Source organism: Varanus komodoensis, unplaced genomic scaffold (genome assembly GCF_004798865.1).
Source record: "Varanus komodoensis strain SLA01 unplaced genomic scaffold, ASM479886v1 scaffold12, whole genome shotgun sequence".
Taxonomy (NCBI): Eukaryota; Metazoa; Chordata; class Lepidosauria; order Squamata; family Varanidae; genus Varanus; species Varanus komodoensis.
In genome coordinates, this window is record NW_025335349.1 from 6,499,293 (window position 1) to 6,521,763 (window position 22,471).

The 22,471-nt window shown below is 38.2% G+C and overlaps 1 protein-coding gene across 5 annotated transcripts in view; it reads left to right on the forward strand.

The window, feature by feature from the left end:
* Nucleotides 1-22,471, forward strand: part of FAM135A (family with sequence similarity 135 member A) — a 75,049-nt gene that overhangs the window by 25,336 nt on the left and 27,242 nt on the right. For 3 of the 5 annotated variants that reach the window (XR_006413849.1, XM_044421591.1, XM_044421593.1), the window contains exons 4-10: nucleotides 4,681-4,760; nucleotides 5,562-5,701; nucleotides 6,890-6,960; nucleotides 7,671-7,844; nucleotides 11,697-11,823; nucleotides 12,350-12,503; nucleotides 17,137-17,214. Coding sequence is in view for 4 of the 5 variants with exons in the window: in XM_044421591.1 (XP_044277526.1) it covers nucleotides 4,681-4,760; nucleotides 5,562-5,701; nucleotides 6,890-6,960; nucleotides 7,671-7,844; nucleotides 11,697-11,823; nucleotides 12,350-12,503; nucleotides 17,137-17,214 (824 nt within the window). In the remaining variant the exon portion in view is untranslated. The remainder of the gene's footprint in view (nucleotides 1-4,680; nucleotides 4,761-5,561; nucleotides 5,702-6,889; nucleotides 6,961-7,670; nucleotides 7,845-11,696; nucleotides 11,824-12,349; nucleotides 12,504-17,136; nucleotides 17,215-22,471) is intronic. The other 2 variants (XM_044421594.1, XM_044421595.1) reach the window with 2 other exon arrangements.

Consider the following 22,471-nt stretch of genomic DNA (forward strand, 5'->3'; position numbering starts at 1 on the left):
AATAAAAAGATTTTTGAGAGGCTTAAGTAATCTGAATCCCACTGTAAAACTCCTAATGCCTACATGGAGTCTCTCGGTGGTTTTACAAGCATTAACTCGATCACCGTTCGAGCCCATGGCGACAATTGATTTACGCCTCGTTTCTTGGAAGACAGCCTTCCTCGTGGCAGTGACTTCAGAACGTAGATCCTTTGAACTATGCGCTCTTCGAGCAGATCCCCCTTTTCTAAATTTTCATAAGGAAAGGTGGTTCTTCGTATGGATCCGTTTTTCCTTCCGAAAGTTGCTACCTCTTTCCATATGCAACAGGAAATTGTGTTACCGGCGTTTTTCTCCGGTCCCTTCGAATCCGATAGAAAGATCTCTACATATGCTGGACCTCAGTCGCTGCTTAGCCTTTTATAGATCCGCGAATGAATCCTTTCAACATTCAAATAGACTCTTTGTGAAATATTCAGAGCACGACAGAGGTTGTCCAGTTACCTCTCAGCTCCTGTTGAAATGGTTAGTTAATACAATTGTCCTAGCTTATCAGCTAGCCAAGTTGGACTTACCATCTACTCCAAAAGGTCACTCCGCAAGAGCTGTCGCTGCCTCTTCAGCCTTTGCATCAGGAGTCCCGATGGAGATTGTGTGCAAGGCGGCCATTTGGGCTACCCCGTGTACCTTTGCCAAACACTATAGGCTAGATGTCCGTGCCAGACAGGATTGCTCTTTTGACAGAGCTGTATTTTCGTCTGTCCTTCAATGATGACACCTCCCTCCTCCAGTGGCGGTAAGCTTGTTATTCTACCCATATGTGTGATGCACAGAGGCCACGATGAAGAAAAGCAGGTTGCTTACCTGTAACTGATGTTCTTTGAGTGGCCATCTGTGCAGTCACACAACCCACCCTCCGACCCCTCTTGATGTCATGAGTGGTTCGATTATTTTTACTTAGATATTATAATCTCTCCTATGTGTCGTACCGCTACTTCTTTAAACTTCTTGTACTAATGTGCAATGTCATAGCGAGCCAAACGTCGGTCTTTCAAAGACTGGAAAATGGCGGTCACTCTGCTCCTTATATACTGCTAGGGGGGAGGGGGAGCAGAGTCCCCGCCGAAAAGGAAACCGTTAGCTATCAATCTTCCGGCCAAAGGCACTGCGCAGGCGCAGAACCCATATGTGTGACTGCACAGATGGCCACTCGAAGAACATCAGTTACAGGTAAGCAACCTGCTTTTCTGGCACCACACCCTAAGCCAGTCGTTCACCTCGGAGGCCCTCCTGTCCCTTCCTGGCCCAAATCCCTGGACCGGTAAGATCGACGAGAAGGCCACTTGGGCCTTTATTTCCCTGATTTCTTCCCCAAGGCCTCGAAGTCCCTGGCGATCCCGACTACACCCTGCCTGGCCACGTCATTTGTGCCCACATGGATCACCAGGAGCAGCTGGTGACCCCCAGAGCAAACAAGACGCTCCACTCTGTCCTTCACATGCCAAATGCGTGCGCCCGGCAGGCAGCAAACCTCCCTTGTCTCCAGGTTGGGGCAGCACACTGCCACCTCAGTGCCCCTCAGCAGGGAGTCCCCAACAACAATCACCCGCTGCCGTGTCTTCCTGGTGGTGGTGGGCGGCCGTGCCCTGGCCCTCGCCTCTCCTGCAGCGGCCTCCTTGCCGCTTGTGGTCCCAGGCTGGGGGTCCTGCTGGTCCCCCAAGGCCTCATCAGCCCCAGCCTCCCCAAGCGGAGAGAACCTGTTTCCCAGCTCCAGATTGGTGCCAAGAGGAGGAGGCCGTGGTGGCCTCCTCCTCCTGTGGGTGACATGCCTCCATGTCTCCTCAGCTGCTCATCCTGTGACGTCTCCCTCAACCCTCTGTCCAGAGGGGGGCTGTTCCCAGAGGGCCTGGAGAGCTCTCTTGGCCCTCAGGCACCTCAACTCCTCCTCTAGCAGGGTCACCAGCTTGCACCGAGGGCAAGTGAAACCCTGCCTCTCCTGAGGGAGAAGTTGCAGGGTTGCAGCTGTCGCAGCGGACAGCAACACCCGTGACTCCTGCCAAGGCCATCTCCTGGCTTGCCATTGGGAACCCCTCAGAGGCCCTGCTTGGTCCCCCGCCTTGTCTGTCCTGCAGCACCCCTCACTCACCCAGTTCTCCCAGACAAAAACCCACACACACATGCAAGGATAAAATAAAATTTAAATTGGAGGAAAAACAAAGAAAAGCAAAGGACAGAACAGCACAAAACAAAAACAAACAAAGAAAAACAAAGCAATTAAAAAACAAACAATAAAACAGAACAAAACAAAATCCCTCAGCCTCCCAGGGAAGGGAGTCCCTGGGCAGCCCAGGCCGCAGCTGAGGGACGCAGACCAGGGACGACGACAAGAGGCTGGAGCCAAAAGAGCTTGCAGTGGCTGAGCGCGGCCTTATCAGTCCCTCAGGCCGGTGGCCCCGCCTCTCTGCTTCCTCCTGGTCCCTCTAGCCTCTCTGGCTGTGCCTCCCTTCCTCTCTGCTGCTCCTGGCCCTCTGCTCCTGTGCCCAGCTCCTCCCTTGCCTTCGCCAGTTCCCTGGCCACTCAGCACTCTCTCCCAGCCTGTGCCTCTGCTGCTCTGCCAAGAGGCAAGAGCATTAACTCCTCAACTAAGCCATTCTCTTGGACTATCCAGTCATCATCTTTCAACTTCAGTGAGAGCACAGGGACTGGTCTAGAGAATCTCAACTGCAATAGTTATAACAGAAATTCAATATCTGTTTTATCTTCCGAGGAAGAGCTAAGAAGTTCTGTGATCTTTAATTAGCGTTGGGTCTTGGCTACAGCAGTTACATCTTTAACCACTAAACTCAGTTACTTATATTTTTTCTGGTATAAACAATTTATCAGGATTGTGTCCTTGGTTAGATAAGAAATATCTCTTAAACTTTAAATCAAAGTAAGATGGAGTAAGGCTTTCTCACCAGCTGCTCTCAGGCATACGCCTTCTCATTAGTTAAGCTATCACTGGTTCGTTCAGGAGAGATGTAACCTTCTATGTAATCATGAAAGCATCAACAAGAAAAGCTGAATTTCAGGACCCATTTCCTAGTGTATCTGAATTTGAAGAAGACAATATCAAGAACCTTAGGTTTTCTATAAATTATCTATTGATATTAAACTTAACTTGTGACTATTTGCCTTGGCAAATTCCATTGTATAAGTTCCAAGTAACTTGTTGCCCCCAACTTCTTCAGTGGTAATTTCCCTTAAGTATATTTGCCAGCCAACAAGGTAAAATTTAGTAATGTCCAGTATATTTTTTTAAAAATTCTATCTTTAGCATTTTTCATGTTGCTGCAGTAAATGCTAAGCAATACAGATTGTGAGGAATATATTTACAAAAAAAGTGAGGGGAGCACTCACAGGAAGTATTTTTCCCTCTGTTGTGGCCATATTCAACCATGTAAAGATCACTTCCACCATTCTGTCCTCAAACGAGGAGACAGAGAAATCTGCAAAGAATCAATTAATAACATTGTTCAAATATTTTGATAAATTGCTTCATGGGGAAATGTTTTTATGAAAATCCTCTAACAGTAGCATAAAAGTGAATGAATGAACTGTTTCATTAACTTTTCATTTGGGGAAAATACGAAGCAAATTACTAAAAAATATGGATTGCAGAAATTGACAATGCAGAGAGCAAGATTTGTCTCCAACTTGGTAATGTCACAAATTGCTGTCCCTTGTCTTCTATTGAAGTTAATGTAACTTAACATGGGAGTGTAATTAAATGAATTGTTTAAATTAAATAAACAATCCTACTGCATTTGTTCATGAAAGAAAAGTTGTGATCACAGAAGGAATTCTCCCATAAACTGTCCTTCCATAAATAGAAGCTTCTCTACTGCTGGAGCAAAACATTGAATACTACTCTATAGTCAGTGCTTTTTTTGTAAAAAAAAAAAAAAAAAAAGGTGCCGGAATTCAGTCACTCTACACACACATAAACATAATGGTCGCCGCCGGCAGTAAGCACTCAGCGCATGACCTCACACACCAATCCCAAGCCGAGCAGCATCCCAAGGCAAGCAGCGCCCTAACATCAGCGCGGGCACACAAGCAGCCTGCAGGTGATTCAAAATCACACCATTGGAAAAATCCATCAAAAAATGGTGCCGGAACGCTGTTCCAGTGTGTTCTATGACAAAAAAAGCCCTGCCTATAGTAATGTAACTTATCATATTGGTTGTCAAAATATACAGTTTGTTGGTTAGAAATTGGATTGTTCCATCCTTCTGCATCTGAATAGGATCAATGGTACATCATGGTGGAGTAGGAGGCTGCATTGCAGTAGAAGTCTATTGTAAATAAGGCTGCAATCTGTACCCACAACTGAAAGGAAGCCTGATTTAACTCAGTGGAACTTATTTCTGAGTAGACATGGTTATAATGCACTGTAAGAGGTTTAGACTTGACTTGTGTTGTGATGCATGTAATATTTTACTGGCTTATGTGTGGCTTACTTTCTTATAAATAGTTGGTATTAAATTATTTCAGTTGCATTTCACTGAAATTTAATTTGTTTTTAATTATTGTTTTTTCTAATGTGTTTTTTTGAACTTTGTAAGCTGTCTTGAAGGCTGTATTTGTTGGAAAGGTGGGGTTAACATGTTTAAAATAAAGAATGATAACACATTTTGTGAATACTTTTGTCGCCTGTAGCTTTTACCAGATCCGTGTATCTATGAAAATTCCTCCAAGAATTCCTCATAAAATTGAAGCAAGTTTATTACGTGCAACCAGTAAGTGTAAACTCTTTTTCACTATTATTTCCATTTAATTGTCATTTAATACTTATAGTGGAGTGTTCAGTTTATTAAATATTTACTGCTTAATTAAGTATCTACATTTTAATGGGTTGACTGATCAGTCTCAATATAAGGAAGGAATTCTTGGTATAAACAGACCCTATTGATATTGAAAAAATGTGAAAAATTAAAATGTAACAAATGACAGCTAATAATTTAGATCATGTGAATATTTCTGACAGTGAATGTAAGCTGTGAGGCCCATATATGCACATATTTTCCATAGCTGCCTATTGAAAATTTGCATAAATCATTAACTGGTTCTTGATAAATCATAACTATAGACATATATTGGTTCAGAGCATTAGAACTCAAATCAGAAATATTAATACTGTGAGTGTATAAGGAGTTACTGAAAATGTAGTGGGTCTTTTTGGAAAAAGCAGAAAACAGCTAAATAGTACAAACATCTTTATCCTATACTCTTGTTCTGATGCATTTTTTAAAATTAACTCTACAATTTATTGGTTACAATTACCACCAATTTTACGTTTTCCCTGAAAATTTATACTGGGTGATAATTTGATATGCAGATGTTATCATTATGTGCAAAATGAGCCAAGGATATTATTCCTTATTTGTTCATCAACAGTTAAGTCTTACAAAAGTGTTTGTTACAAATCTTCATTTATTAAATACAATCATAAAACATAAAGAATTCAGTTGCCACTTTGTAGTTAAAGTTTGACTCTTGACATTTTGGACATTACCTCTTATCCATATTATTATCTTAAGGTGCTGATCTTGCCTTCCCAGCATCAGTGCATGATAATGTAATCTGCAGCAAGACTTTTCAAATTCTCTACAAAAATGAGGAGGTTTCTGTGAATGATGCCATGATCTTCAAAATTAAAATGCTGTTGGATGAAAGGAAGGTAATATTCCACTTGCATATACTTAATTGTTAAAATACCTGAAAGGCCCACCAGGTAATCCTACAACTCTGGTAAACAAGTGACCACTATGGCATGGATAGTACAGATATAATGTAGATACAATGCTCAGCTCCACCTACAACCTAGTCAACAATAGGGACAAAAATTTAATGTAGCAACACTGACAGTTGCTCCCGCAATGTCTCTGGAAACTAGAAACCAATACCACCTCCCAATTACCTGTGGAATGAAGGCAGCCAGTCACCATGCAGGAACAACAGGAATGACACAGTGATATCATCCAGCACACTCTTCTCAAACACAAGGCGGAAACATTTTCCTGGGAGTAGACAATAGCTACTGAGTCACCAAAAACCTGCCATGGTACTTACCAGCTATAAGAAGGCAAGCATGTAGAATAAGGAGAAGGAGTCTCTTCCCACTGGAATGTCAGTGTCACTGTCAATGATTTCATTTCTATTAATATTGCAGTGGTAATGAATATATCACCAAGTGTATGAGCTGTGATTGGTTGTGTGATTAGTATGAGGGAGAAAGTCACCCCAGTTATATAGGGCTCTTTGGTGATTTCAGTGGAAGCATAGTAACTTAAATTATCTCTTTAGCAGGTATAAAAGACATCATTGCTGGAAATGGGACTTGGCCCTAAGTGAGCACAGGATTCTGTCTAGCTTCTGATTCTCTTCCTTTGTGTTTCTCTATTCACCCAGTCTCCCCCTTTTCGCTGGTGATCCACTTTGGGTATTTGCTGATAGTATTTAATGTGGAACCATGATTCCTTAAGCCAGTGCATCTTTGACTTCTGCCAGAGGAGACCCAGGAATGATAATCAGATATGGGAGCATAACCTAAAAACAGAATATATAACCCTGAATATGTCCATAGGTCCATTTTGTGCTGTTGCTATCACAGATAAAATCCAGAACTCCTTTTGGTTACTCCTTTTAGTTTCCATGACATATAAGAGTATTGCTATTTATAGTTCTATCTGCTGTTTCATTGTAGCATATTTTACTGTTTCAGTTGACTCTGAATATTTCTGGGACATAAGAGAAATTAAGGGCAGCGTATACATATTTTCAGTTCATAAATAAGAAAAGGATAGAATTGCATATAAAACTGTAATTTGTATTTGTCTTTCTCATCTCCCCCCAACTTCCTTCCTAGATTGAAGAATCCCTTAATGAAATGAATTTCCTGCTCTCCTTAGATCTCCATTTCACAGATACAGATTATTCGTAAGTGCAACAACCTGCATCCAATAACAAAGCATAATTCTGCTATGCTGCTATACTTTAAGCCGAATGTCTTTTTTTGCAATTTCTGTGTGCACCAATGTATTCAAGGAATTCTTGTGTTTGTTTCAGTGGTGGTGGTGGTGGTTGAACATTCCACACACTGAGCCTCATTCTCCTGTAGAGCTGTTTCTAATATTAAAGTAGTACAGTGTATATTTTAAGATTCATTTAAACCCATTTCTGTATGCAAAACAACTCCTGATTGAACTGTATGGTATGACTTATGTAGTGCATTGTAAAAGTTATTTAAATTTAATGTGTATATAAAAAACCTAATTTCAGATATTCTAGAGATAAATACAAGAATTTGAAGTTGTTATGTATGTGTTGCTTTTTTATAGATTTTTGGATCACATGTATATACACCTAACTCAGATTCTTCATAAGACTGTATATGTAAACTATATTGATTTCACTGGGTATTACACATAAGTATATGCATATATACGTGTGGTTCACAATGACTTCACTGGATGGATCTCTAGAGATCATTGTAAGTTCTTCATGTCAAACAAATGGTTAAATCTGAAATTAAATAACTACATAGTACAGAAAGTTTCATACACTGATTTGCATTCTTAAAATGTAATGTTAAATTACTTTCAACATGGTAAATTTGACTATGTTCTTTTTTTTTCTTATTTTTTTAGGCCAGAGGACCTGAGCACATTGCAGCTAATTAGCAGCCGAACACTAAAGTTGCACTTTACCTTACACCGAGGCCTTCATCACTATGTCAATGTTATGTTTGATTATTTTCACCTCTCTGTCATCTCTGTTATAGTCCATGCATCTTTAGTTGCCCTTCACCAGCCATTGATAAGGTAATTAAGATTTTGCTGTTTTACCAAAAGTAATAGTTTTTTAAAAATCTAATTAAGTGCTTGTTGTTTTCTTAATTGAAGTAAGAGTTACTTAGTTGAAATGGTATTTGTTTGGCTCATATATTGTAGGTACGCTGTAGGTTCACTCTGCAAAATACTACAATTGTAAGTTTCCATTCTAGTTCACTGAAATTTATCGGAAGTAAAACTTCATTGAATCTTGGGTGAACCTCCAGTTTGGTTTTGTTATTTTGGCATAAAAAATGGTAAAACACAGACATTGCTGATGAAGTGATACAGTTCATATTTATTTCAAAAGGAATCAGATTGTCTGGTTCAAGAATGTATTTGTAGTATAGGAATTGATGCAATCTGATTTCACCATGTTCTCTGAAGTATTTGTAGAAAGTATATTTATTGTAGAGTTAGTGCACTTCCACGAGAGGTTGTTGAGGCCTCATCGGTGAGGGTATTCAAAGATAGGCTGGACGTGCACATGGTAGGCATATTGTGAGTGGAGCTGGCTGGTGCCAGAGGTCAGACTAGATGGCCTGGGAGACCCCTTCTGACTCGCTCTGTTTCTATGTTTCTAGTATAATCTTTGTGGAGATGTTTTTCCAGATGTCTCTAAAGTGCAGAGCATATTGCTATAACCATTTTCCTGTGATAGGTACAGGAAAAAAAATCTTTCCTGACAGCCACCTGTTTCTTCTTATGCAAGATGACTGTGAGCTGAATTCATTGTTCCATGTTTAAGAAAAGGAGGCTCCCAAAAAGCTAGATCTAGTGCCTAGAAGCTGAGAAAGTTGGAAGTTCAAATAGACTAGTTTTGCCTTGTCTGAAATGGTCATGGGAAGAGCCTACTGTCCCTTAGAGGCTACTGTTTATTTATATTATTGATAACATTAACTATTTTAATGCAAAGAAAGCATCTTGGAAAGGAGCAGGATGATGTAATTGTAGATGTTCTATGGAATTGTTTGCTTTTTGCTTCCTTTTAATGTTTCTGCAGACAACTAGAGAAATTACTTTAAATTCTCTTGGTGACTTGTGCAATGTATTTTTTGTTGTTGTTGTTAGTCACGAAGTTGTGTCTGACCCATTGTGACCCCATGGACAACATTCCTCCAGGCCTTCCTGTCCTTCACCATCCCCTGGAGTCCACCTAAGCTCACACCAACTGCTTCAGTGACTCCATCTAGCCACCTCATTCTCTGCCGTCCCCTTCTTCTGTTGCCATCTATTGTTCCCAGCATTAGGATCTTCTCCAGGGAGTCCTTCCTTCTCATTAGGTGGCCAAAGTATTTGAGTTTCATCTTCAGTATCTGGCCTTCTAAAGAGCAGTCAGGGTTGATCTTCTCTAGAACTGACCGGTTTGATCGCCTTGCTGTCCAAGGGACTCGCAGGAGTCTCCGCCAGCACCACAATTCAAAGGCCTCAATTCTTCGGCACTCAGCCTTCCTTATGGTCTAGCTTTCAGAGACATACATTACAACTGGGAAAACCATAGCCTTGACTACATGCACTTTTGTTGGCAGGGTGATGTCTCTGCTTTTTAGTATGCTGTCTAGATTTGCCATAGCTTTCCTCCCCAGGAGGAAGTATCTTTTAATTCCTTGGCTGCAGTCCCCCTCTGCGGTGATCTTATATGTTGGTGAAATACTTTGGGTTCTGGCCTTCCATGCCCCATCCTATCCAGCTAAGTAGGGTCCTTTAATGCTCTCTGTGCCATTTTTGAAGGCTAGGGACTGCCTGGGGGGCTGAGGAAGTCTGCTTCTGCCAATCCCATTATGCATTTAACTCTGAATCCAAATCTTCTCAGTGTATGTAAGGATTTCACATGCTCACTGTTCCCAAAAGGAAAGTTGCTATTTTCCTGCCACATCATCCATGCGAGTGCTGTAGACTGTGGATCAGGCTTAATAAAGCAAGAGTGAATGTACTCCTTCAAGTTTTTCTTCTTTGTAATATCTCTTCTGTTTGGGCAGAAAAAATATGCTTATGGCCACCTGCATAATTTTCTGGCCTTTATGTTTTGAGTGAGTGAAATAATGCATCACATACTTTCTGATCCATACTCATTATAGTTGGAACAAGGTCAGAGGACTAAAGCAGATACAGTTTCATTGCCCTGTGATATTTCAGTATATTGTCTCCATAAAACTTTAGAACAGGTTTGGAATCCATAATGCACATTGTAGGTATTTATTATCATCGAACAGGAAACTCGAAAGAGCAAAATAGGGAAAGCATCATTCCATTATTGTTAACCATACTAATACTTAGATATTTTAAGTATTTAAAATTTAATCATAGAGTTTAATCATATAATCCATTGGTTCTTGACAAGATTCATATACCATAGTGCTTTTGAAAGTGAGTCTAGGCCCAAAATGAAGGGACATTTGCTGTCCAAGTGTGATTCTTTGCTTTAAAGCCACTGTTTTTCAACTGCCAGTCCTTGAACTGGTGCAGGTCTGCAGGAGATTTCCTGCCAGTTCATGAAAAAGCCTTGAGGAGGAACTGTAGAGAGGTGACAAATAAGAGCAGCAACTCAAGCCCAGCCTGCTCTTCCTGCTCACTATGCGCTGCTGCCGTCCCCAGGAGAACTGATCTGCACCAGCTCTTCCCCCCCTCCTGCTACGATCAGCTCAGTTCCCCTGGGGATGACAGCAGCCCTGAGCAGTGCAGCCACCTTCCAGGCATTCCTGCTGATCTTAGCCCCTTGCCAGGTGGCGCAAGACCAGAACCAGGCAGCCTGGGGCCACTTGCAAGGGGCGGCATAGAAATGTTATAATAATAATAATAATAATAATAATAATAATAATAATAATAATAATGATGATGCTGAGGGGGTGCAAGCGGCGGCAGCATTCTCAGAGCTGCATGTAAGGGCAGCAACTCACACTCAGCTCGCTCAGCACAGCTGCTATCACCAGAGGGACCAAGCTGATCCTAGCAGAAGGTGGGAAAGAGCTTTGATGTCATTCTGGTGTCCAAACATAAAATGCAATCATTGTCACGTTTTTGGATATCACTGGAAAAAGAATATCTGTCTCTTAAGTTATAGAGCTTTTAAATTCTTACTCATATTTTCCACAACATATGTGTATGAAAAGAGTTTTTCAGCCCTGTCACTGATTAAAAACTAAACAGAGAAACAGAATGGATGTTGGTGCAGTGCTTCATCTCTTGGAAACAACACTGCAGCCATGACTATCAAGTATTCTTGAAAAGAAGCAATAGCAGATTTCACGTTAGCCTTACTGGAATTAAATATTGCCTTCTAAATATTTCAGTCGTATTTGATTACATTTAATTTTAATATTTTATTCTTTTATTTGCATTTTTACTGCTTGGTTTCTGGTTATTTTAGATAATTATCATTTTTGGTATTACATTTAAAAACTAATACACAAATACTGTATTATGTATATAATGCTATTCATTTCTGCCTCACCGGTCCTCAAAATTTCCTATTTTCCTATATTCACCAGTCCCCAGCTGTAAAAAAACTTGAAAACCACTGATCTAACCATACTTGTAAGGTTTCTCTATTGTTTATTGTAATCTGAGAGGTACTGTGATACATCCCCTGTTGCAGCAGACACTAAGTAAATATATTGGGCTAAGAGAATGGGCTGGTAATTTTAATGTGTGACTAATTCACCATTTAATTTCTTATTTATTTATTTATTTATTTATTTATTTATTTATTTATTTATTTATTAAAAGCTTTACTATCCTGTCCCCTACAAACATCTTGAGACGGCTTACAATAAATATATAGAATAAAACAAACCCCACAGCATCCGACCATTAATATACTAATTTTGTTTCTATTTGTTTTAGCTTTCCTCGTCCAGTCAAGAATACCTGGCTTAATAGAAATGCACCACCACAGAGCAAGGACTCGGTGATTCCTTCTCTGGAATGTGTTGTCTTTGGAAGCAGTTACAGCAAACAATTATCAGCTGATGTAAGATTGCCATCATTTTGTCTCTCTATTTTTTAATATGCTGGAAAGAAAAGTAATCCACTGTATTAGATCTACATGTAAAATATTTCTGTTGCATTTCAGTCACAGAAAATAATATAATCTGTCTTGAATCTGGAATATTAAAAGATTGCTTGAAATATTAGTTTCTTTTTGTGTGATGTGGCATGACAGATCACTCTGCAATGTTGTTGCTTTTGTTAACTATGTTGAGAACTTTCCAGTATGTTCAGTGAGGGTTACTACTAAGAAAGTGATATAGAATAAGACTTCAGCCCTTTGACCAAGGTGCCCTACATGCACATGAAAGGGTTAACAGTCTTTTTTCAGTCCACCAATAGTGTTGCTGAGGACTCATTTTTCAAGAGGGCTTTTCACAAAGCTTGAGGGGAAGCTGGCTGAAATGTGCAGAATATAATGTGTGTTGCTTTGGATTTTGCCTTTAATCTCTAAATGTAGCCTTGTAGTCATCATTGCCATTTTGATAACTGTACAAATTCATTTTTAGGGCTCCAGTTTTATAATAGCAGAGCCCTTCTTGAATCATGCTTACAATCTCCACTACACACTTTGTGCCAGTTTGCTGCTTGCGTTCAAAGGATTACACAGCTATTTCACTACTCTATCAAAAGAGCTGCCTTCTTGTCAGAAATTAGATGCAGGTATGTGAAATAAATCTCTTATTGCTTCTATGTTGACAGAATCTTTAGATTGCTGTATTTCTAAGTAATATTTTAATATGAATGCAAATATACTTAACATTGGCTTCAGACAGTATAAACACTTTTTCAGATATAATGAATTGTGCAGACTTTTTTCTCGCATCTCTTGAATTTGGGATTTGCCCTCCTTGTTATCCCTTAAAAAACACACAAAACAAACCACCTCCCAAACTCAGGGCAGAGTCCAAGAGCATGTTTATGCCCCACTGTTTCTCTCATGCACTTGCCCGTTCTGTGTGCAAGGAACCCCACTACTTCTGCTAAGGTACTGTTTTCTGGGGGACACAGTATGGGAGGGATCACTCACTTCTAGAAGGAGGTACATCAGCAGGCCTGTCTCCTTCCTGAAATTAGTGATACCTCTTATTTTGGGGCTGAAGTCTCCTTTACATAAGCAGGGGGTCCTGGTTATGCAGTGGAATTGGCAGGGCTCACTGCTTGTGGAAGGGAATCAGTGGGGACAGAAGCACCTCATTGGATTTTGTCCATAAAAATTATACAGTTATATATGTATATAATGTCTGTAATTTATATAAGAATAGTTACTTATAAAAACTAGTGCTAGCAACCTGTTTTAAGACCAGTAGGGTGAATCTTAAATTGAAGATCTACAAGGCAAGAAAGGCATATTTATTAGGGAAGGGGTGGCTATGATTTAATATAAAATACATATATTAATTTTAAAGGTTTGTACATTTTTGTCTCCTTGATTTTAAATTCAAATAAGCCAGCAAGAGTTCCCTGTGGACTGGCCTTTAAATCTACATGATATGCATGCAGGTTTTGTTTCTTAGCAAAACATCTTGTATAACTATCATTTTGAAAATAGTTTTGAGAGTTATTTTCAGGGGACTTAAAGTAATCTGAAGAGACCATCTCTCCAGGTAACCATTAACTAAAAGACACAACTATGTTCATACATATGCATTTCTCTCCCTCTTTGCTTTTAGTCCCCATTTGTCAGAATTCTCATATAGTCACTCCTATAGCCTGTTAGTGCTCTCTGGGTGGTGTACATTTCATTAAATCCAACAATAAAATAAATAGTTCATTTGTTTATAAACTATATAACTATTATAACTATTTATTGTTAATAAATAGTTTATTTATAAAATACTACAATACAACAATATGGACCGACTATAGAAGCTTAAAACATCAATTTAAAATTTCACAAAACATACATAACAATACAAATCAAGTATGGAAATACATGGAAAATAAAACCACCTTTGTCAGGCATTGAACCATTAGTAATGGAGATACTAGTTTGTTCAGTACATCAAAAGGGAAACTTGAATTGTGTCCTTCATATTTCAAGGGTGTATTAGTGATCCTTTTAGATTGCATCTAAATATTAAAAATTATGTAATATCCCAGTTACATTCCTAGTTCATCACTTCAAAATGATGGTAGTTTTATAGTGAAGCAGTATTCAGTATGGTATAGATCAAATATGTTTGGCCTTAAATAATAAAATCTTAGTCAACTAGGTAAAATCACCAAAGTAATGTAATATGTTATAAACATTTGAGATTGAATCCTTGATCTTGGAGAGCTTACAGATGTTTCCAAGCCTTAAAAGGTTTATTTATTTATTTAGAATATTTGTATGCCATCCTTTCGCAGAGCCTCAGGACAGCTTACATAAATAAGAATAGAATAAAACATAATACAAATAAAATCCAGATCCACCCTGAAGGTTGAAGATATACTGTAACAAAACAGAGTTATTTAACCTATACCTGTAAAAGCAAATCAAAATAAATACTGTTTAGAAATTAGGAGTAACAAAGAAGATCACATGATTTAATTATGTTCATCACAATATAAGATTTAGAGACATGCATAGGAATAGAAGGGTATTAGCAACCCATTTGGTTAAACTGTAGTAAATCTAGTCTGATAACCATGATCTATTAGCTTGGGAAGAGACGATATATTTATGCACTTCCTTCTCACAGCTTCTCTCAACCAGGATACTGATTCAGATCCTGATTTGGAGAAGCCTTTTAGCCATGGTTTCTCAGGTTTGTGTCATGGGCAAGTGTCGCTTGAAGAACCTAAAGTAGCATCATTGAAACTTTTCATAGATGCTCAAGGGAAGGGAGCATGAACTGTCTACTACTTCTAATTTAAATTAATATTTAACCACTTCTTACTTATGAAGATCCCAGAGTGCATAACCAACACTACAACACAAATTCTCCTGGATTGTTCATGTTTAACCTGTAATTCAACCATAGTGTAGGCTTTGCATGTAATGAGAAACCATGATTCTCACATAACACAACACATGGTTTAAGGAGCCCATGGGAGAGAGGGTATGTTGCCTTCTCTCATGTATACTGCTACTGCTTTTACTCAGCAGCCAATGTTTTGCTTGTTTGTAGACTATTGAGCATGATGTGCAAACACAGAGTGCTGGGTTTCCAAGGACTGGTTTACTCTAGGATTAATTACTAGGTTGTTTAGCTCTTAAAGAACCCATGCTGTGTGTTCATACGTCATACTCAACAGTCTGAATGAGCCAATTATAAGTAGTTGACTAAACACTCAAGGGCTCTCTCCTGCTCTTCCTGAACAGTTCGTAGTTTAACTCATGGGCTGTCATTCAATGGGAACAAATGACTTAGTTCTCATACAATGGTATACTAGGTTTCTGGAGAATCTTGGCTTACCAGGATCAAACTGTATGCTGGTACATGCAGTTCATTTGTGGTCACTTGGTTCTTTCTGTTAGTGTGAACAACTGAACTATTTGGAAAGAAATAATTTATAATATCTAGAGGAGTTTATGGCTTGTTTCTTTCAAACAAGGCAGGATTTTTAAGACAATCCTTATTTGTCAAGGTTGCAACAAGCTGGGAACCCAAGTTTGGATAACATGGCAATTCCTTGGCAATTACATTTAATTCCAGTTGAGTTTAGCTGGTCATGCTAGTGGGAAGAGCCAAGTATGCATGAAGTGGCTGCACATATAAGCACACATCTTGTTCATGGTAAGGCAGGATTTGTATTGTGTGTGAATGCAACCAATATGATATTTATTACTATTAACGTGTAGGTAGCTAGCCTAAACTAGAGCTCCATGGGAGTAGCAAAAGTCTACACTAGCACTCCCACACATGTGAAAGTGCAAGGACTTAGTATGCAAACTTGGAAATTATTTCCATATAGAATCTGTATGGGGTAAGGTACACTTACTGCATGTGATGCCCCATTGCTGAATGTTGTTTATTACCTTCTGCATGCTAAGATAATTTTTATGCATCTTGTGCAGGAGTAGTATTCATACAGAACCCTGTTTCTGCATGTGGACTAAGTTGACTACTCGTAAATCTAGAATGTCCATAATTTCCCTTGTGTTTTTTCCCAAGCCTTAAATGTTTTACTTTACCAAGACTATTTGTGAAATTAGCATTGCGTAGCTTTTATTTCTACTTAAAATATGCCAGTCATGCAGTTGTAAAGACACCCATCCAGCTTTATGAATTAATAAAAGTAAATGTTCTGAATATTTTACTTCGTATTAGCTACACTTGAGTAAAATGTGTTACAATAATAGGGAATGTCTAAAAATTGATCAAATTAATATTCTCTTAACCACTGTATGAGTGAAAAAAGCCCATATGTTAGCAGATTTCTAAACCTGTTTTGAAAAGGGTAATTCAGATTAGAAAAAAGTAGTTTGCAATAGATCATGTTTCTATTACTGGCATTTGCTGTATTCAATATTCTATTTGTGAATTTTTAAAGATTGTTCAGTAGATTAATTTGGCTTATATATATGACACAAGAGTTTAATGCATTGATATGTACTAATATTACTAATACATTCCTAAATAACCCTTTTTGTAAATATACTGAAAGCAATTCAGTCAGTGTTGCATGTAATGAAAGTCTGAAGGAAGTTGCTGGGACCTTCTTACCTGCAACTGTGTTCCCATTGTGCACTCACTGGAAAAAAAATAGTATTCTGAATTATTTGTACCATGATGATGCAATATGAAATTTGTTATAAGCTATCTAGAGTTTTTCTCTTGAAAAAATGTTTTCAAAATACTGAGATTCAAATGGGATTCTGGAAAGCAAACAGTCCTGAAATCCTATTTAAATTTCAAAAAAAGTTTGCTGTTATTTTCTTTTGACTTGCCATTTATTGTCTGTTTCCCTTTTTCCTTCTATATACATTTCTCTGATGTACATTTTTATTTCAAAAAGGGGTTTTAAAAACTGAATTATGTACAAATATATGCCTCACACCAATTGTATATGTGTGTGTATGTGTACTGAAATAATAGAAATCGTTAGCATTTGGGCAATCCTGATTTAGTAAACAAAAATACAAAACAGGTGATAAGAATCCAATAAATTCCATAATGTACATCATCAATAACTCCGTCTCTAGTACTTTACTAAATTCTGTAGTTAATTTTTCTTATCTAATTGCACTAATTACTAGGTGAGTGATAAAATTTTCTTACTAACTTTAAGGCTAATCATAAATAATAAAAACACAGATGGAAAAAGGAGTGTAGTAACTAGTCATGTGTACAATCCTTATAACTAGCCAAGTCCAGCATGCAGGTCCTTTATGAGCGCCTACTCAGAAGAAAATATCTACGAATCCAGGGAGACGCCTATCTAGGTACGTTTTTTTTTTTAAAGTAGGTTATATCTTTAACCCATTAGGCTTTATTATATTAAAACATCATAGCTTTTTATTGTTTGTAAAAATACCTTTTATATCATGGTTAAGCAGAAGCAAAAAAGCCTAAAGATGCCATTGAGCTCTAATATAAGAGGGTGTTTAACTTTTAATGAATACATTAAATTAAAGCCCTTAAGAGTTCTGTCTGACTAGGCAGTGGTGATGAAATGAGCTCATTTCATTGGCAGTTTGGCTTCTGTTTCTTCTCATGTTGTAAAATTGGAATTACTGCAAAGCATGATACAACAAATGCAAATTATTGCAAAGACATGGTCATGGGATAAAATAACATAGACTTAACTCTGAGCACTAATGTTCAATGGGGTGGAGTTCATGTGTGGAGTTCTGCTTACTGGATGCTCAACTGGAGGGAGTTGATGTTCATTACTTCTTCCTTCCCTTTTGAAAAGCTGTTCGTGAGGATTGGAAGACCTTCTAGAAGAGCATAATAGTGAGGGAGCTTTCCCTGGCCCCCTCCCTCACTTTTCTTTCAGGAGATTTCCATTGGACTAGAAACACTTCAAAGAACAGAAGGAGTCCTTCTATTCATACTAAGATTCAACCCTATATCTTGCCTCTGTTGGTAGTGGGAGCTAAGAATTGGAACCCCATTGTTCCTCTCCTCCAGTTCTTACATGGCTGTTGATAAGAACTCATGTGATATAATCTTCTTGAATGAACAGTAGCCCACCTGTAAATTCTAAACTTAACTATTAAGGTGAGGTGATGGCTGCTGGTGGTGACCTTAAATGACAGAAACACCTTTTTTCAAAAAGAGCAGAAGTATAACAACCTGGCTACTAAAATGGTGCATTTTAGATCATCAGTTCCTAGCTTGAGTGAAGGGTTTGTGGTACAGACCAATGGAGCCCCTGCCTGCATATCTTCCTGTTTTCCCCAGTCCTGTCCAACTCAAAGCACCAGTCATGCAAATTTAGTGTAAATTCTGGGCTGACCCTAGGTTGGAGCTGCCAGTTAGAATGGGAAAATAGAAGGTCCACTCTGTGCTGATGATTCATGCATTCTGAGGAAGGGGACAGAGGAGAGTTCTGCTGAGCTCTTTGTATACGAGTGCTCAAGCCAGAAAACATTGACCCCGTAGTACTATTAGAAAATCAAAGATTCTTCAACATCACTAGATAAATGTTGTGAATTTGAGGGTACATAATTTATTTTGTCAGGACAGGAATTGATCTTCCTCTTGTCCTCTTGGGCATTACATTTTTATTGCATAATTCTTTGATCTACATATTATATTAAACCCATAATAGGTTGATAATAGAGATACAGAAATGTTTTCAGAAATGAAAACGTTTTCAGAAATGTTGAAGTAACATGCAAATCAGAAATCCCCATATTTTTTTTCTTTTCAAAATGAAGCATTTGGGAATAATGGAAAAATGTAATACTATTTTTAATGCTCTGTATAGTTTTATATTCATGTACTTTAGGATGGTAAATGTATTCCTATAATTTGGTTGCTCAAATTAAAATTAAACATGTAAAGTAAACACAGTAAATCTGCTATTATTCTTTGAATTAGCTACATTTAATATACCAGATATAGCCATTTTATGAGCAAACCAATCTAATATGTTTTAGATTCCTCTCTTATGTCTGACCAGAAACTTCAGCGAGTAGTTCCTAAAATATCTGAATCATTCTAGAAGTCAAAAGAAGCAGGAAAAGCTGGAGGCAGAGAATTGATTATAGCATTTGTTCTTGTTTGTGAGGAATTTTTGAAATGAAGTTTAGGGAAATCTGGTCTGAAGGAAAAGTCACTGAAAGCTTATTTAGCTAACAAAGATTCTCTTAGCTATTAAGCATGATAACCAAACATATTTAAGAACCTTTATACAATCTCAACTTATTATTACAAAGCAACATTTTATTCCCTTTTATAAGTAATATACCTTATAATAATGCATATTGATTTTTGTTCATTTTGCAAGCTGTCTCTTATGGTGGTTACAGTCCCAGGCCTACACAATAAAAATCAAACTTTCTAAGTTTCTTTTAGGTATGGAGTATGTATTTTGATGGCAGTGGTTAAACACTGAGGCAGCATTTCCTAATGGTGAGGTCTAATTGAGTAGTTTATTTTTTTAAATGCAACAATTGAGTTCTTAAAAAAAAAAAAGTAACATTGGTGAGAATAAAACATATAATCCATCACATGTAGTGGCAGTGGCAAAATTATCTACAGTTTCTCTTGCATGCGAGTTTTACAGCTATATTGGCTGTAAATCATTTAATCAGAAGAACCCTGGAAATACAGGCCTCTATAGAACAAGATCCAAACTGTCAAGAATGAAATTTCCTTCAGATTGTGTACCAGTTCACACATAACTGCAGCAAATTGTGGGTTACTTAATTTTCTGGGATTATGTTCCATTGTCACCCCAACTGGAGGTTATTCTATGACATGCACAGTTATTCATGGGTTACGTGTGGGTGGCTATTGTTAGGTTTAGTGTTAGTTGTTTAATGAAATGTGGGAGAGCCAGTATGGTGGGTTGCTTGGAGTGTTGGACTAGGGACTTGGGTTAGCTGAGTTCTAGTGCTCACTTTGATGTGCAGTTTACTGGGTGACTTTGGGCTAGTTGCATACTCTCAGCCTAGCCTATTTCACAAAGTTGTTACGAAGATAAAGTGGAGCTATATAATCCACCTTGGGTTCCTCACAGTGCAATATAATAATAATAATGTCCATGGTCTCAGGATTTGCACCTCATGGAATAATTTCTAATTAGGCTGTTGAGAAATTATGTATTCGAAATAGCAGTAGTAAGCACAGGCATGTACCATCACAAATAGTGGATTAATTAACTCACATTTCTCAGTTTCTCAACCCTAACCCTCTATGATACAGTGATTTCAGTCACACATTGGGAAAGAGAACATGATTTGGAGTATCCCTAAGTGTTTATATCAATGAAATAAGTCTAAGAAGAGCAGGCGGAAAATGTTCAATGTTGCTTATCTTATGGAGAAAGTTTTAAAAATATTTTCCCCTGTGAGTTCAACATTTCCAGACATCTTACATCTCTAGTCCTCTATTAAGAGACATTGTATTGTATAGTTTTCAGAGAAATGGCCTGGTGGCTATATATTACTTTAAACATTTTGTTCACCATTCTAACAGAAAATATTCCATTATACAAAATTGTTCCATTATACAAAATTGTTCCAAAAAATGTTGCTTGGGGATGAACAATAAAAAACCTATTTCCTAATTTTATCTCTTCCCACCAGTTCTTCTCATCTCTAGTTGATAATCTTGTTTATATAACATCCCATTTCCCAAAATTCTCAGCTGAAAAATAGACTTGTTGCAAATTTGTTATAAATACTTAAAATCAGGCATTAATGCACAGCATAATTTTCTGGTGAAGCAGAGGAAAAATACTAGTATTCAGAGTACTGTTGAACTAGTGGGTTTTAGATATGCTTTCCTCAAATAGCATACATAGCTCTTTCCCTACTGAATGTCAAACTACTATTTTATTCATTTCGCCTTTATTTAGGCGATATTTAGATATTTAGATTCTGCCTTGCTGGTTCAAAAGTTGAACTACACAAAATGGCTTGAAAAACAGTAGCTTTTTAATAGACCAATCACTTTTGATATGGTATATATGGACAGTTCTTTAGAGGTACTTAAGTTGGATCCAAAGCTTCTCTTCTGACAGAAAATTATTCTCTGATGGAGGACCATTGGATACATGCAAAGTCTTGCTTAAACCTAAATATCTCTTTGTATTTTGGTCAGAATAATTGAATATGGCATTTAGGAGAAATGTAAAGTTGATGTTAATGTTCTTCTCTTCATGCTAGAATCTCACTTCAAGCTCCTATAATAGGAGCTTTCTCAGTACTCAGTAACTTTAAAAAGAAAAAGCATCAGGTTGGATCCACTGACAACTGCTCACCAACAGAATGGCATCTGTTAGTTGGAGGGATCCCCCACACACACACGCATAGTCTCCATGTACTCTTCCCTAGGGCAGCATTGGGGATGTCGTGGGGCCTGCAGCTGTCTGGGATCCCAGGGGAAAGGTTCACTGGGCAGGTGGATGGCTGATTAGCATTGGATCCTGCCCATTGCATGCTTGCTTTTAGGAATAACTTTCAATTTTTACTCAACTGTTAATGTTTTCAAATACAAAATTATTAGTATTCCAATCGTTGGAAAATTATTCAGCAGAAAATGTCTCAAGAATAGCTTATTTAGAAGTTTTGTTGCCTTCTTTTTTACCTTAATTTTTCTTTTGTGCAAATTTCTCGTATTTTCAGTTGTGAACCTTAGTAATCAAATTTGTGCCAAGGCTGCTTCCAAATTCTCTGTAGAGATAAATGCTTCTCATCCCATACTTCTATCCAGATAGTTTTAATTTATGGTTGTCTTTTGGGGAGATACACCATGTACACCAGCATATAAGACAACCCTTGAAACTAACAATAACAAAGCAAAAACTGGGGGTCGTCTTATATTCCAGGTGAAAAATTTTCCTTGGTTTGTCTTCATTCTTCCTCCAGCCTTGTACCATCTTCTCGGTTATGTTGAACCCTCTAGCTGTGTTACAGTTACCTCATTCACAGTTGAAATACCCTTTAGCTTAAAATGAGACCCAACACACTGGAGCACAGCCCACTCCAGGAGAGCTGGTTCCATGCCACATTGAGGGATTCACACGTGGCCATAGGTCCAGTCCCAAGTCTGGCTCCAACCCCACCCTTGCCACGGGGTGGCACACCATTCCAGGCTGGCCATGGTGGCAGCCAAGAAGAGAGATCCTCGTGTGGTTGTCTGCTTGTGCAGGCCTCCTCCCTGTCACCCAACCCTCCAAAGAAGTGATGTGGCTACTAGTTAGAATAACATGACATGAGAGTCTAGAAGTTTCTGACTATCAAATATCTGCTGAAGCCAGTTGACATTATTCGTGTAGGCAGTTAGTGCTCAAGAGTTAGGGTTCATCTTATATGCCCAACATAAGACAAACACCAGAAAACAGCCCAAAATACCAGCTTCATCTTATATGCAAGTTGTCTTATTCATAGGTATATACAGTGTTTAATTTCTAGGTTGAAAACTGGACAAATTGACACCACCTCAATGTATATTAGTGCTATATACTGAATCAAAAATGTGTTGCCTTTTCTACAAACACATTTTTACTTTCCAAGGAAATTT